Source organism: Cricetulus griseus (genome assembly GCF_003668045.3).
Source record: "Cricetulus griseus strain 17A/GY chromosome 1 unlocalized genomic scaffold, alternate assembly CriGri-PICRH-1.0 chr1_0, whole genome shotgun sequence".
In the NCBI taxonomy this organism is placed as follows: domain Eukaryota; kingdom Metazoa; phylum Chordata; class Mammalia; order Rodentia; family Cricetidae; genus Cricetulus; species Cricetulus griseus.
The window spans coordinates 199,255,924-199,272,179 of record NW_023276806.1 but is presented as its reverse complement, the minus strand read 5'-3'; the positions used below and the strand labels follow the sequence as shown (position 1 = coordinate 199,272,179).

The following is a 16,256-nucleotide window of genomic DNA, read 5'->3' as shown; positions in this document are numbered from 1 at the left end:
CAGGGTGCCTTGCTAAGTATTCAGGGAAAGAGTCTGGCCATCTTCTCCCACCCATCTGTTGTATTGACTGTTTATTTCAGTAAAGGAATTGGGAAATCCCAAGAGAAGGTGGGCCATCTAGGTCCAGGGTTGTTTAATACCGGGGAGGGCTTAGGGTGTGTTCATGTCACAGTGTGTAGAACTCAGAGGACAGCTTGTGTTGAGTTGGTTCTTTCCTCCCACCACATGGGTACTGGGGATTGATCTCAGGTAATTGAGACAGGGTTTCTCTTTGTGACAGCCCTGGCTGTCCTGGAACTCTGATTTGTAGACCAGACTGGCTTCAAACTTACTGAGATCCTGCCTCTGTCTCCTGAAGGTTACAGGCGTGGGCTACCACCACCCAACTCTTGTTAAATGTTTTAAAGTCACCTTTCTCCAAGTTTCCCTCTTAAGTGTTCTATGTTTTAGGAGTTTGAAATAAAACAAACTTGAGACTCATTTCAGCATCATGTAATGAACAAGCAAGATTAGAGCTATGATGGAGAGGTAGGACCTGTAGGTCCTAAACTAGAACCAGACATAAATGCTGATTGCTCCAATATTTTTGAAAGTCTATTTTAATTATAAGGGCTAATATATTTTTCAGGTGATGATAGCCTTTCACAAAACATGGACATTCTAAAGACTGGTAGCTTGTTAAGGTATCTGAGCCATGTACAGCTAGATGTTTAGCTGAACTCACATTTAGGTGGGTTGATGGAAGAAAATAAAGCAGGTGCCAAGAGTAACTGAAGGGGAACAATGCCATGCAAACCTGAAACCCCAGTTCCAGGATAGTGGTGAGAAGAAGTGATGCTGGTGAGAAGTAGAAATTTGAGTGACAGTGGACCGTCCTTAAGTTTTGTGGCATGGAACCATAGCGCAGAATCTTAAAATTACAATGCCTTTGTTACTTTATTATTTGCCATTCAGATATACAGCTAAAGAAAAAAAGGAAAAAAACAAAACAAAAGAATAAATGTAGTACTTGTTAGGTCTTTTCTGAGGACTTTTACATCCTCCTATGCCTATAAGCAGAGACATTTGCAAGTGTTTCTGGAAGCATATTTTAATCTGGGTCATTTGATAGGATATATATTGTTTGATGAAAAGCCACAGGGATTACTTCACTTTTTAAAGCTGTATATTGTCCGGCAGTGGTGCTGCACACCTTTATCCCAGCTCTACGGAGGCAGAGGCAGGTGGGTCTCTGTGAGTTCGAGGCCAGCCTGGTCTACATTCCAGGACAGCTAGGGCTGTAACACAGAGAAACCCTGTCTGGAAAAACAAAAATTGTATATTGTGCCTTCATTTAATTGGGAAGATATAATAGCATTATAGATAAAGTGCTTCAGATACTTGTAATTATTCTGTTATGCTCAATTTCTTTTTTGCTTGCTTGTCTCAGAAACTTCTATTTTCTACTCATTACTATTCTAAGTTATTATTTTGGTTGATAAATTTTCTTGACATTTTTTTAGTTCCTGCCTGTCTTTGAAGAAAGTGAGTACAATTAAAATATCTGTTTTCTAACAGCTGAAGGAGACTAGAGCTATTTTAAAGAGAGTCACTGCAAAACAGGCTTTGACAAGAGAGTGCAGTCCTGTGTCAGTGCATGAGTCTTGTCTGCTGTTCTGCGAACCATATTTGAGCTGCTTATATTGTGGGTGCTATTATATTCTCTCTTTATGTATTTTATGTATTTTACAGATACTACACCCTTCTTTGTCTTTTTTTCTGCTTTAGTGCAGCTTCAAAGAATGGTTGCAATACTTTTCTCAGAAATAATAGTTCCTTCCCACTGCACATGCATCCAGTAGTATTCATAAATAGTTTTAGGCAGCTGTTCATTGACTTTTTTTTAAAAAAAATCTTTGCAAATATTCAATTTCCCACTCTTGGTCTGACTCAGAAAATAATCTACAGGGCTTAGTATTTTGAAATGAATTCCTGATATCAGGGTTTTTGAACTTTTATTAATGAAAGTCTGCATATTTTATCTATTTTTCAAGTATACTAAAGATATACTGTTGATGTTTTCTGAGTTAAATCACATAGATGATAACCCTTTTACGATTCAGATGCCAATCAGGCAGACCTGTGGTTCTTCAAAAATGTTTTCATTTGTATCTTCTTGCTTACGAAAATACTTGCTCTGTATTTTCGTACTCATTCAGAAGATACTAGATAAAGCAAAGGGTTAATTACTTAGGTGGACCTGTGCTCTCCAAGCTCTACCACTTGCATACTGGCATCTCTGTGGGCCATTCATACGTTCATTATGTTCATGCACCTTGTGTTTTTCTGTGTGCTGCACACTTTACATTAGCAGTCAGGCTTTGTTCTGGTTTGATGGTGGCTTTTCTTCCAGATCTGTCCACAGGATAGGGTAGTAGGATTTTCTTCATTGCCTGCTCCTGTGATGCTGCTGGTTTCCAGTGAAATGAACTGCTCTGTGAATGATCTTGCATCCTTGCTTTGTTGTTGCCAGGTTTGCCAAGGAGCGCAGGCTGAGAATCTGGAGAGACTATGTGGCTCCTACTGCTAATTTGGACCAAAAGGATAAGCAATTCATTGCCAAGGTGAGTCATTCTCAGCATTTTGATATGCAGAGTGGACATTGCCAGGCCAGTGATGATACAGGAATCTGAATACTTAGAAACACTGTAGCTCTTGACTACTTTAAGAGAAGCTGTGTGTGTGTGTGTGTGTGTGCGTGTGTGTGTGTGTGTGTGTGTGTGTGTGTGTGTGTGTGTGTGTGTGTGTGCGCGTGCGTGCGTGCGTGCGCGCGCGCGCGCGCTTCCGCGCTTGAGTGCTGCATTTATCATTGTAAGTTAGAATAAGTTCATTATAAGTTCTTGGATTAAAGTTGTGGACATTGATAGCTCAAATAGCTCTCATATTTGAAATACTTTTTTATTTGTTTTGCTATGTTACATAGCATTTTGGGATTTCCTGTATCCTCAGCTTTTCTCTTCATTCTCTTTGGAACTCTTGTGATTTCAATATTTTTCCTGCCCTCAATTCTTTATTGACTGATGTGTGTTGGGGTGGATTGCTTGCTTCCCAGGGAGCTACAGCTGTTGAATAAATTAAGTGGTTATATCACTAGTACTGTGCAAAAGATTTTCCTTTTAGGGTTTCAGTAATTGGAGTGGTAGAGTTCCATGCTTTCCCAAATCCTATGAAGTTTTCAGTCTGTTTTTGATTTTGCTAAGAGGCAATGAAGATTTTGTCTATTTATAGGCAAAGTGGGGTTAAGTTTCCTTACTTGTGGATAGTGTTGGTCCCCATCACTTAACCATGAATTTAGGTTGGAAAGTCACTAGGTGGCACTGTCAGCCTGAGAAATCCCCAAACTATCCCCAAATCTATCTTATAATGGTAAAATTAAGATTCTGAGGAATTGGTAGCCTCTCTCTCTCTCTCTCTCTCTCTCTCTCTCTCTCTCTCTCAGCCTCTCTCTCTCTCTTAGCCTCTCTCTCTCTCTCTCTCCCCTCTTCCTCCTCCTCCTCCTCCTCCTCCCTTCCCCTCTCTCTCCCTTCCTCTCTCACTCCTTCATGCTCAGAGCAATAGGTTACAAAGCTAAACTGGCCTCTCCTCTTCCTTAGTGTCTAAGTGGCTGTTAGGTGATGGTGACCTAATTCCCCGGTGTGTCTGTCATATCTTGAGGTAGATCACAGTGGACCTTTGCTTCCTTGCTCTGAGGAATGTGCTGTTGTGCACTTGGACATGGGCTGCTTTGCCATCCTGAAGCTCATTTAGTTTTGCTTACATGTCTTGTAAGTAAGAATGTATCTATACAAAGGATAAACATCTGCTCAGCAGGGAAATGGGTCTTCAGCTTGCTAACATCACTGAGAGGCTATGATGCCACTGATAGAAATATGCCCCTAGCAGACCCTGTGCACATATATTATACATATTATTAGTTCAACTCTTATTCTCTGCCTGTCTACATTTTTCTCAAAACATTAATTCAGTTTGCTAATCTTACTTCAGTAATTCTATCTTGAGACCTAGTCAGTGCTGATCTGGACTGATTGATTGCTCCTTCTTCCTTGACAAGTTTCACCTTTGGATTTCTTTGCCATCATCATAGGCGATTTCTTTGCCTTGCTCTAAGATTAGGACTAGGCTTGCTGGATTCTGTAGCTTTTTCTTTTTTTCTTTTTTCTTTTTTCTTTTTCTTTTTCTTTTTTTTAAAGATTTTATTTATTATGTATACAACATTCTGCTTCCATGTGTATCTACACACCAGAAGAGGGCACCAAATCTCCTAATGGATGGTTGTGAGCCACCATGTGGTTGCTGGGAATTGAATTCAGAACCTCTGAAAAAGCAGTCAGTGCTCTTAACCTCTGAGCCATCTCTCCAGCCCCTGTAGCTTTTTCTTGATGATTTACTGTCTCAGTTTGGTAGCACATTTGTTCCCTAACTCGATGATAACAGACTACTTGAGGTAAATTTGAAGTCATTTCTACCTAGTTTCTATCTACAATAAATTGATAACCCAGTGGGTGTGTGTCAGATACCATTTCCCATGGGAACTGATATGGTAGTGCTCAGTTATTATTTTCTAGGGTTTTGTTTTTCATCCCCCCCCTTTTTTTTGATCTGAAGTGACTCTTGATATTTTTCATCCAATTATGATTCTTTTCCTTTCTAGAAGGAATTACCAAAATCTTTTTAACATGTCATAATGGTGTAAGATTGTGCTTCAGTGTTTAGACCTTTGCTTTTGGGTCTTTTTAAACTATTTTGTTCCCATTGTTTATTTTCTCTTCTTCTTTTTCTAGAACCCCTCTTATTTGGATGCTGTACTCTGTGGCTAGTGTGTGGGTCTTCCCTTATTTTGTTTTTAAAAAATGCTTTATTGTTGTTTTTGAGATGAAGGTTGTATTAGATCACCTGGACTTGCCTTTATTGAGATCCTCCTGCCTCAACCTCCAAAGTGCTGGGACTGTAGTAGGCATGCTTGGTCTCTCTCCCTCTCTCTCTCTCTCTCTCTCTCTCTCTCTCTCTCTCTCTCTTTCTCTCACACATCTTTTCATTTCTATGAATTTTGTTTGTTCTTCAAATGTATCGCTTCTGTTATTGCTATTTAAAATGAAACTTGTTTCATGTCATCCCCTAGCTATCTGGAGAAATATTTGTAGTTTTCCTCCATGTTCTTTGTGTCCTCCTGTTGGTTATTTTGGCTTCTTATTTTTCATGTTAGAGGCTCCTTGGGTATTTGATAGATCTTGTTTGTCTCTCACTTAAGATTAAGGTTTTGAAATACTAGATTGTAAACTGGATTTCAGACATACATCTTGAAATTTAGCAGCTGTTTCAGAGATTTGAAGGCAATCCTGGTGTTTGGCCACTTGGTTGTTACTTAAGATGCCTGATCTGGTAGTTTCTGAGTCTATCTGGGCAGCTGTGGTTAGGGAATGGGGCTCTGATATACACAGATAGTTTTGAGCCACTATGTGGTGTTGGGAATTGAACTCGGGATCTCTGGAAGATCAGTCAGTGCTGTTAAGCTCTGAGCCATCTTTCTATCCTGCTCTGATTATCTTTATATTCTTGAGCTTATGTAAATAGATGTGTGGATACATTAAACACATCTTTTAAGTTTTTCTTATTTAAAAAAAATAATTGTTTAGAGAAGGAACTAAAATAAGTGTTTGAATCAACTTCCTTAATTTAGGTATCTAATATCCCATTGTGAAGTTATACCAGGATTTATTTAACAAGTCTCCAGAAGCTTGCTTTTCATGTAAGCTGGTAATTTTCCCCATATTTAGAAAGTGTAGTGAGTATCTGTAAATGGTAGTTATTGCCTTAAAGGTGGTTAGAACAAAATTGGTCTTCAGAAATACTACCTGATAGAAGCAGGCTTAGTTTCTAATATGTCTCTGAGGAAGGATTGGACAACATTTTCTGAAAGGAATACACAATAATTCTCTTAATGCTTTGCAGGCCTCCACTTTTTGTAGCCCCAAGTCAACTGTGGCTTGATAGTCATTTTTAAACACTGAAACTGTTAAGAGATGGGGTGTGGCTCAGTGAAAGAACATTTGCTCTGTGATTTGCTCTGTGTGTGTGTGTGTGTGGGGGGGGGCTAGGTTCCATCCTTAGTGCCATCATCACCACCCCCTGTACTCCCCATAGTCTGAAGTCCACAGGCCTGCCAATGAATTCAGGCTTTTTTTTAATAGTTTATTTTTATTTTAATTGGTGTTCTGCCTGCATGTATGTTTGTGTGAGGTGTCAGATCTTGGAGTTACAGACAATTGTGAGCTGCCATGTGGGTGCAGGCAGTTGAACTGGGGTCCTCTTGAAGAGCAGCCAGTGTTCTTAATCACTGGGCTATCTGCAGTTACCAGGCAGAAATGTGCTAATTGTATAGGATACAACTAAAATAACCAAAATCCTTGTAAGGGTAACTTGACCTCTTCATCAGGCTGCCTTGTGGCATGGTAGTTGATTTCTGGAGAGTTGTAGATGAGTTTTTGTCAAGAGGTTCACTGTGAGAAATCTGAAACTCAACTAAGGATTTTCTTTATACGTGTGGCCTGTAAGAAAGATTGGTTTCCATCATCTGCTTAAGCAGTTTTATCCCTCAAAGAAAGAACTGCAAAGTAGGGCTCTCCTTGTCTTTCCAGGTTAGCAGAGAAGCATGTTCCCTTCACAGCGATTAGCTGAGCCTGCCTGAGACTTTTGTGACTGTCTTGGCCTGCCAGTTCCCTGCCTGCCTTCCCTGTGGCGTTTTAGCTGATCTGTGCAGTTTGTAGCCATATGGTCCCCTGAGCACGTGGCTTGGCTTCCCTATCCCTACTGCTGGATCTGTAGGCATTGCAGATTTCACAGACCTGAATAGCATTGTTGGGGGGAGGGAGAAAAAGCTTGTCCCCAGAAGATGTCTTCTCACTGACCTGCTTATCTGAGACCTCATGTTAGTCCTCTGTTTGATAACATAAACAGCACCCACCTCTGTGCTTTGAAAAGGTGTAAAACTACTCAAACTCCATCCTTCTAGCTTATTCTTTGAGACTTTTGCCTGAGAGCCCAGCTATTGGCTGGCAGTGGTAGCTAAGGCCAACCCTGGCAATCAGGCTATAAGGTAGCTGTGGATGCTGCATGGATCGGCTGGGGTGGAATCATTTAGTTAGCAAGGAATGAATTTTGCCCCAATCATATGTTGCTCTGCTTCTAGTTCAAGAGTTGTTCAGCATCACAGCTATGTGTGTTTATTATGTTTCTGAGATCCCCATCCCAGTTTATTTTCTTAGAGAATTCATCCAAATAGGTTTACTGCAGCATCTCATTATAGTTTTGCTTTACATTAACCCTAGTGATTGGTGGTATTGAGCCTGTGCTTGTCATCTGTTGGTGTAGCCTGTTTTAGGGAAATGTCAAAGTCCTTTGCCTGTTTTTCAGTTTTTAAAAATGGTTTATAGTGTTGGGTATTGATCCATTTTTAATTGGACTGCTTGGTTTTGTTGTTGAGTTTTAGGAATTTTGCAAATATTTTGGGTATTATTAACTCTATCTGATACATGATTTAGAAACATCTCACATTTTGTAGATGTTTTGTTGCCTTTTATTGTTAGTTGTAGTTTTGAAGCATAGCAGTTGTTTTTATTTAATTATTTTTAATGTTTAGATAATCTAATTTGGTTTTATATCTAATAGATAATTGCCAGATGCAGAACAGTGAAGTTTTGCTCTGTGAATTTCTTCTAAAAATTTAAAAGTTTTATATTTAAGTCATGGGTCTAAGTTGAATCAATTTTGAGCATGGCACTAGCTGATCCTTTCATGTCTCTAGCTTCCTGGTATCCTTTGTTGTAGACTGTCTTTCCTCACTGAATTTCCATCCCTGTCAGTAGCCTTTTGACCACACAAAGGTCCATTTTTGCACTATTCCATTGGTCTGACAGTACTGTATTGTTTTTTGTTTGTTTGTTTTTTGGGTTTTTTGAGACAGGGTTTCATTGTGTAGCTTTGGAGCCTGTCCTGGAACTAGCTCTGTAGACCAGGCTGGCCTTAAACTGATAGAGATCTGCCTGCCTCAGCCTCCTGAGTGCTGGGATTAAGGGCGTGTGCCACCAACTTCCAGCTTTGTGTGTTTTCTATATTGTAGCTTTGTAGTAAGATAAAGAAGCATGCATCCTGCAGTTTTGTTGTTTTGTCTATTTGGGGGTCCTTCGAGATCCAGTATGAATTTTGTTAAGGGTTTTTCTATTTCTGTAAGCCAAAATCAAACAAATAACCCGTCAAACCTCTTTTGCTGCTCATTTAAGTGGTACATACAGTAAAACTTGAAGGATACATACAAATTGGCTTGTTATCTTACTTTTTTTTTTTTTTTTTTTTTTTGTCACTGATAAAATACCCTGACAAACAATTTGTTGGAGAGATAGCTTACAACTCAACATACAGTAAGTTCCTCGAGGGCAAGGCAAGGAGGCAAGAGTTTGACACAACTTTTCACATTGAATTTACACTCAAGATAACAGTGGAATAATTCTAGCCTTCACTGGCTCTTCTAGCTTAGAACACCAAGTCTTCCACAAAGTATTTCCAGTGGCCTAAGAACTACACAGTTAGGTTTATCACAGCAACAATCCCATTTCTTCTACCCATTTCTCTCCTACTGTCTTTTCTCTTGCTGTGGTAAAACTGATTAAAAACAACTACTGGAGGTTTCCATCATGGCAGGAAGTTGCAGCATGCATGCCAGTGTTCAGCTCCTTCTCTTCTTTTCATTCTGTCCAGGACTCAGGCTGTGACTGGGGTCGGGGGTGGGGTAGGATAGTGATGAGTTTCCTGCCTCAGTTAACCCACTTGAGAAAGTGCCTCACATGTCAGGTTGAGAACACATAAGGATTACATGCAAATGAGTGAGACATTGCATTTGAAGAGAAAAGAAAGAAAAAATAATTACATTTGGAATTTTGATAGGATTGCATTAAATTCACAAGTTGACAAAATCAAACCAGCAAACAACCCACTAAAATAATATTTACATATCAGCAATATTTGATCTTCTAATCCCTAATCATGGAATGTGTTTCCATTTATCTCTGTTGTCTAACAGTTTTTATCTGTGTGTATGGTGAATGTGTGTGTACACACATGCAGGCCGGAAGTTGAATTACCATCAGTTAGGTAAAATGACTAGCCACCAGACGCCTGGAGCTTTCTTGTTTCTGCCTCCCAGTACTGGGATTTAGAGGCATGGACAGCCACACTTGCTCTTTACATGGGTATTGTGGGACAGGTGACCTCAACTGAGGTCTTCAGGCTTGCCCAGGTAGCACTTAGCCTTCTAAGCCATTTCTCTAGCTCCTTGCATTGTATAATGTGTTTTTTTTTTTTTTTCCCCTTCTATGGTTATTCCTAAGCACTCTTTTTTTTTTTTTTTTTAAAGATTTATTTATTCTGTATGCCATGTTCTGTCTGCATGTTTCCCTGCAGGGCAGAAGAGGGCACCAGATCTCATAAGGGATGGTTGTGAGCCACCATGTGGTTGCTGGGAATTGAACTCAGGACCTCTGGGCAACCAGTGCTCTCAACCTCTGAGCCATCTCTCCAGTCCCCCCATTTTGTTCTTTTTGATGCTTGCTATTGCGGAATAGCAATGAAATTCAGATGTTATTGCTAATGTATAGAAACAACTGATTTTGTCTTCCACTACTTCATTATTTCATTTGTTAGTTTAATATATGTGGAATCTTTGGGTTTTCTTTATGTTTTGTGAGCAATATAATTTTATTATTCTCTTTCAGTTTTTATGCCTTTTATCTGCTTTTCTTGACTAATTTCTAGTTTTATACTGAATGGTAGGGGCTCTTTGATAAAATTATAAGCAAAGATACTTAGTATGTTTGGAATGATCTAAACTGGCTAGTGTATTCTCATGCAGTCATACGAAGACAGCAGAAAACAGAGAAATGAAAGAAAATTGTCACTTGCCTGACCTTATCAGAGGCCTGCATGAGGAAAGGAAGTTGTAGGGATGGTTTGGCCTCCACTGCAGTGCACATAGTGAAGCTTGTGGAAGATTCTATTAGTAGTACAGTTTGTAGATGTGAGTGATAAGAGGTTTAGGAGGATTCTTAGAGTGATTTCATAACAGACAATGCCAGAGTCCACCTGATGCCATTTGGTATTTTACATGAGTGTGGTGCATTTGTTACAATTAATGAACCAATATTGGTTTGCTGGTGTTAATGTCTCTTTTCTCTTTCAGTAACATTAAATTTGCTTATTCTGCTTCCTTCCAGCATCTGAAACTCTCCTTGCTTTCCTTGTGACCTTGATAGTTTTGAGGAACAGTGAGGTATTTTGAAGGGTGCTGCCCATAGAAATTTTGTCTGATATGCACTTCCCTCTTAGTTATCTGTGATAGTATTTGCTTATACCAGGATATTGTTGTGATTATTAACTTTTTTTTAAATTTATTTAACTTTATTTTATGTACATTGGTGTGAAGATATCAGATCCCCTGGAACTAGACAGTTGTGAGCTGCCATGTGGGTGCTGGGATTTGAACTCAGGTCCTCTGGAAGAGCAGTCAGTGCTCTTAACCTCTGAGCCATCTCTCCAGCCCCCGATTATTAACTTTTTTAAAAGCAAGATTGCATTTGTACTTCTGTGATGAAATAGAGAGAATAGACATAGCACACAATGCTAGGGTGTAGGAGAAACAGCCAGATGTTACTATATCAGTGAGGTGAAGGGTGTGTGTCTCATTTAATAAGTGGCCTTATTAAAGGGCACTCTTGGTTGTACCTGTAGAAGCCCTTTTTTGGTTTGGTTGATGCTTGCTTTGCTTCTTTCTGGTACTGAGAGTGGTAGTAGTATTTGAGCTATTGTTGGATGTGTCTGGATTGGGAGGGAGTCTTAGCTCAGAAAGCTATTGTAAGACTTAGTCATCTGATGCATGATTCTAAGAAGCCAAATAGTGGCGACCCCTGGCTTCACAGTGAGCATTGTGGGGGGCTGTGCAGATAGGCAGTGTAGCAGGGAGCCAAAGAAAGGGACCGGTGTTTCTTTCCCGACACAGTTCCGTAGTTCTCCTGACTTGTGGCAGCTTTTAGCCCATATCTTACCATCACGAAGACAGTACTTTTTTTTGTGTTACAACTGGACTTCAAGCGATGTGGAAGGAATGGGATTTAGTGCATGTAATCTTGAGTCCAGATGGTAACTTGTTCCTTATAGATTTCTGCTCCTGAGCCTTAGGTGATCTCTTGGTGCGTCTGCATGAGGATGGCTTAGTTAGACATTTGTAGCTTGTAGTGAAGGCAAGCCGTGGGAGCACACTTCAGTTATCCTGAAGAATAACTTCCTGAGAATTATAGCTGTTCCAATGTGGTCTATGACTGAGCTGAAGAGCAGGCTTTGGATAGGAACCCACTCTGCATTTTACTTATTGCACAGTGTGTGTCTATACCCAGTATTTTATTGCTTCTTCCATGCGTCTGCAAGGAATTGCTTGTTTCTGGGCAGTAATGACACATTTTACAGAGAAATAGGAAACCCTGACCGTTCGTCTGCCCCCCCCCCCCCCTTCCTTTCTTCCCTCCTGCTCTCCCTTCGGATGCTAAACCTTGGATCCTTGGCAGCACAGGAGTGTGCAGCTCTGAAGAGGAGGTTGCTAATCAGGGATATGCCAAGCAGAGAGTCTGCTGCGGTGGCCTAAAATTTAAGCTTCAGAAATCCATTTTCTGCTGTTGCTGACACATTATAAGGGGTGATGAACACCAACCTTGTCACAGGGGACACTAGATCTTCACATTCTGGAATCAGGATAAAGGTGTGACACTGTGATACTTTCCCTGGTGTCATTGCTCTCGGAGCATGCTTGGAAGCCAGGACTGTCAAGACATTTCTCATGTCTTAATAGAACGAAGTTCTGTATGTTTTTGGCAACTGACAATTTAAGAAGAGTTGATTTGATTTAGAGAGTAAGTACAGATCTGTCCAAGAGTAAGATTTTGGAAATACTCTGAGATGTGTGCGTTTGAAATGACTGAAGATTACCTTATTTTCCTTTGGGTATCCTTTGGAAGAAGTTATTAACTGGTATAGTAGCTATTTTGTTTGGTATAGCTTAGAGGAACTTTTTCTTCTCTGCTTTGCAGTTAGAATAGCAGATTAACCCACATTGTGGAGCCCATACCCCGCAGGTGCTCTGTCACCTGCTTTCTTTCCACACAGATGAGGGATTCTGAAGGATAGATAGAGACAGGTCACTGGACGTTTTCTGTTGGGCTTGTTGTCCACTCTTGATAGCTTTGGGAATGTATTCTATTTCCATGAGGAGCTTTTCTTGGCATTAGTATGTCTAGAAAGTAACAGACATAAGGTTTTCTCTTTTGGTTCCTGTAACTGAATCTGTATTTTTAGTTATATCTTCCAGGCAGTATCTTAGTACCTCGTAGGCTTTTTTTTTTTTTTTTTTTTTTTTTTTAATTGATGTAGGAAGCTCTTGGATTTGGAGGGTCTTATACCCTTTAATACTACCTGGTTCTGATAGCCAGCCCTAACTTGTTCCTGGTTTGACTTCACATTATATATTTTTTTTATTTCCTCTGGTCTTCAACTTTCTCTGACTTTCTGGGTCTTAGGGTTTAGCTTTCTTGACTCAGATCTGTCGTAGGATATAGGAAAATGGCTATGGTCACTTGACACTGTTTTTTGCTGCTTTCACAGTGGCAGGTTAATCTTAATATATGGTAGATGAATAATAATTCTTAATACCCTTTTCTGGGTTAGACTCTTCATTATTTTTCTGACCGCTGGCCTCTTCTTCCTGTGACTTTCATTACTAAAATGACCAAACCCATCTGACAGCTGTAGTATGCCTTCATGGATGGACATACAGCTTGTTTCTGATTGGCTTCTTTTTTCCTTCTTTCTATTTGATGGTACTTAGCTACTGCCATTTCCTGTTGTGCATATTGTCTAACTTGTTTTTTGTTTTTGCTTGTTCTTAAGATTGTCCTTTAGAGCCCACCCTCCCTCCCTCCTTTTATCCCTCCCTTCCTCCCTCCCTCCCTGGTATTTGATTGGCTGTGGCTGGTTCTTTGTAAAAGTAGAGAATAGCTGTTTTTGGATGAGTCTGTCAAGTAAATGAGTATATTCTGTGCTGAAGAATCTTAGGCCTTCCAAGAAGTAGGCCTCCTTTAAGACACTTCCCAGTGTGCTGTCCATCATGGCAGTGGACTGTCTAGCTGCTTTTGTTTCATGCATAGAAGTGTAAAGAAATTTTACTAGTCTTTCTTCCCTTTGTGGCAGCTGACCCTATAGTTCAGCCACCTGGTGGTTCCTGATGGGGGCCTGATTGAAGCATAGAAGAGTCTGGGCTGATGGAATGGATGGTGGCAATATTTTGTAGTCAGCAGCTACCGTGTAATGCTTGCAAAGAAAGAAGAAAAAAAAATTCCCAAACAGCCTTGAAACAACAGGGTCTGGATATAACTGGGTGAATTGTTGACTGCTGGCTGTATTACAGGTTCTGGTTGTAACTGCTATGGTACTGTACCAGTGTGAATGGCATTTTATTCTGTTCACACTAGTGAGATGTTCTAACCTTCACAGAGGAATATTTGTGTTTTTGCCCTTCAAGTAGATATCCTTGTATCCCAGACTGAAAGTTAATCGTTTTTCAGCTGAGAGTGGGGTGCAATGTTAATGGTTTTTGGTTTCTAAAACCAGACATGTCCATAGTAGTATTCTAAAAAGAAGGCTTGCAGAGTAGCTGAGGTACTATTTTTGCAATTTAATGTTTTCTGCCTGTGAGATTAACAGCTAAGCAGCTCTTTCCTTGAGCTGAGATGACAGTTCTTTTTGTCCTTCACTTGCCTATGATTTTTCTGCTCCCTATTGGGGCATCTTATTTGGGTTCTTTCTCATATAGTGAGACGGGTACCCTTTCCTAATCCAACCCTTGACACTTGAGTTAGGATTTTGATTTTTAGTTTTAAACTTAACATCAAGAACATTTTCAGTATAGACTTTAAGTGACTTTTTTTTTTTTAAGTTTTTATTCTTGTTAAACAGCTTTTACTGTCTAGCCCTGGATTTCTCATTTTGGAATGTATAGCTCAGTGTTCAAGCTCATAGTGTTCCTCTTGCATCTACTTCCTAAGGGCATGAGCCATCACACCTGGCTCAGGTTTCCAGTCTTTCAGTCTTATAGTTAAGCACAGGAAAAAAAAAAAAAAAAAAAAAAAAAAAAAAAAAAAAGAACAGGGTCTGTCTTATTGAGATCATTATAAGGTCTTTGGGATTGATTGATTGTATGTTTTTCTTCCCACATTGTTGCTAGGAGGACAGTACTGGATCTACTATCGATGCCTGTTTATCTGCCTTGGTGGGCCTGGCTCTCTGCTGTGCGACGAGGACTGTTGAAGCCATTTAAGCATTGTTGCCTTCTTACTTACAGGTAATGCAGGTTTTGAACGCTGATGCCATTGTTGTGAAGCTGAATTCTGGAGTCTACAAGACCATCCACCTGTCGAGCATTCGGCCACCAAGGTTGGAGGGGGACAACATACAGGTGAGACCAGGGAAGTGTATTAGTGGTTTTTTCTGTTACTGTGATAAAAACACCATGACTGAGACAACTTCTAAAAGGAAGGGCCTCTTTGCCATATGGTTTTAGAGGAAACATGGCATCAGGCGGCATTGGCAGTAGGAAGTGGTTTCGGAGAGCTCACATCCATTACTCCGAACACTGGGGTTTGGGTTGGGGTGTAATAACATGCACATGTGCCACAAGGCTTTGGAATGTCAAAGCCCACCCCAGTGACATACTTCTTCTAGCAAGGCACCTTATAGACTCCCCCAAAATAGTGCCACCAACTGAGGACCAGGTGTTCAAATATATGATGAACCTACAGGGGGCATTCTCATTGAAACCACGGAAGGTTCTGCACTTCTACACAAGTAGAGAAGCCAGAACATAAGTTAAATACAATACTCGTGTGTGGAAATGTGAAAGGATAAGTCTTTGAAATTCTGCAAGTGTTATGCCTTATATTTGCAGCCCAAACCATAGTCTCTGCTCTGCTCCATATCAAATATAGTTACTATTGGCACTTCTCCCTAGGGAGATGGAGGGCAGTTAGGATTGGGATATTTCAGTTGAATATTGGTTGAATTTTATTTGAAGAAGAACTTAACATTTCTGAGAGAATGAGATGGAGGAATTCTGTACCTGACTTACATAGTAACAGGGCCCGTTTTTGATGGTCATTTTGGTTTGGTAGTTCCTTATATTTTTGCTTTATGGAAAAAAAAAGTGAATCTGTGTGTATATGCTCCTTGGGATTACCTATTTACCTTTTAAAGTTGTTAACTATATTATCTGTATTGTTTTGTGCTATTTGCCATGTCTTTGGGCTGAATGAGTGCTTGGCTGACCATACGACCTGAATGTGTATGTCAGTTCTAAGAAATTATGCTTTGGATGAAATTCCAACAAGAGTCGGTCTTCAGTGTGCATGTAGGCAGTTTGTGGTTATTGCCTTCTGTCATTCTTAGATTTGAGATGGTGGGTATAAGGATTGAGATTGACTATTTTCTTGGGTTTGGTTATATCTTGCTTTTAAAGCCATCAGTCTTGCTCCTGTTATTTCCCTCTGATAACTTAAGTGTTTATGTTGACTGGTTATAGAATTAGGTGCCTGGTGAGAGCTAGTGCCAGGGCAGTTTTTAGGAATGAAACATCATGGTTGAAGTTAGTGTTGTTGGTTATCCACTTTTGTATTTACCTCATTTTTGGTTTGAAAGATGTGAAATTTGCTCTGCTATTGTTTTGTGTGCACACATGTTGTGGTGCATTTACAAGCTGAGTTCCAAATCCTGTTTCCATTTGTGTGGCAGTTTATAGAGAGCCCTTAAGAGTAAAATCAAAATATCATGATTGTCTTTTGAATCAGATCTTGCATAAAAAACACATGCAGCATGGGTGATTTCGGTTTCTGGCCAATCAGTTCATTTGCTCTCTTTTTTCTTTGTAGAGGAGGCAATTTAATGCAGCAAACAGTACAGTGGTAACGTTGAGAATTTAAATGCATGAAAGCTTAGACGTGCCAAAATGAGGTTGTCTCAGTAACTGTAGCCGTGCCTCATTGCACAGAGTAAATATACATCTCCAATTTGATCAGGATTGGGAGTAGTCCACAAGTCTGCATCTGTGCCCCATAGTTGGAATTAAGGTTCCCACA

The 16,256-nt window shown here is 40.0% G+C and overlaps 1 protein-coding gene across 1 annotated transcript in view; it reads left to right on the top strand.

The window, feature by feature from the left end:
* Window positions 1-16,256, top strand: part of Snd1 (staphylococcal nuclease and tudor domain containing 1) — a 399,500-nt gene that overhangs the window by 44,169 nt on the left and 339,075 nt on the right. The window contains exons 9-10 of the mRNA XM_027391329.2: window positions 2,513-2,603; window positions 14,471-14,584. Of these exons, the coding sequence (XP_027247130.1) occupies window positions 2,513-2,603; window positions 14,471-14,584 (205 nt within the window). The remainder of the gene's footprint in view (window positions 1-2,512; window positions 2,604-14,470; window positions 14,585-16,256) is intronic.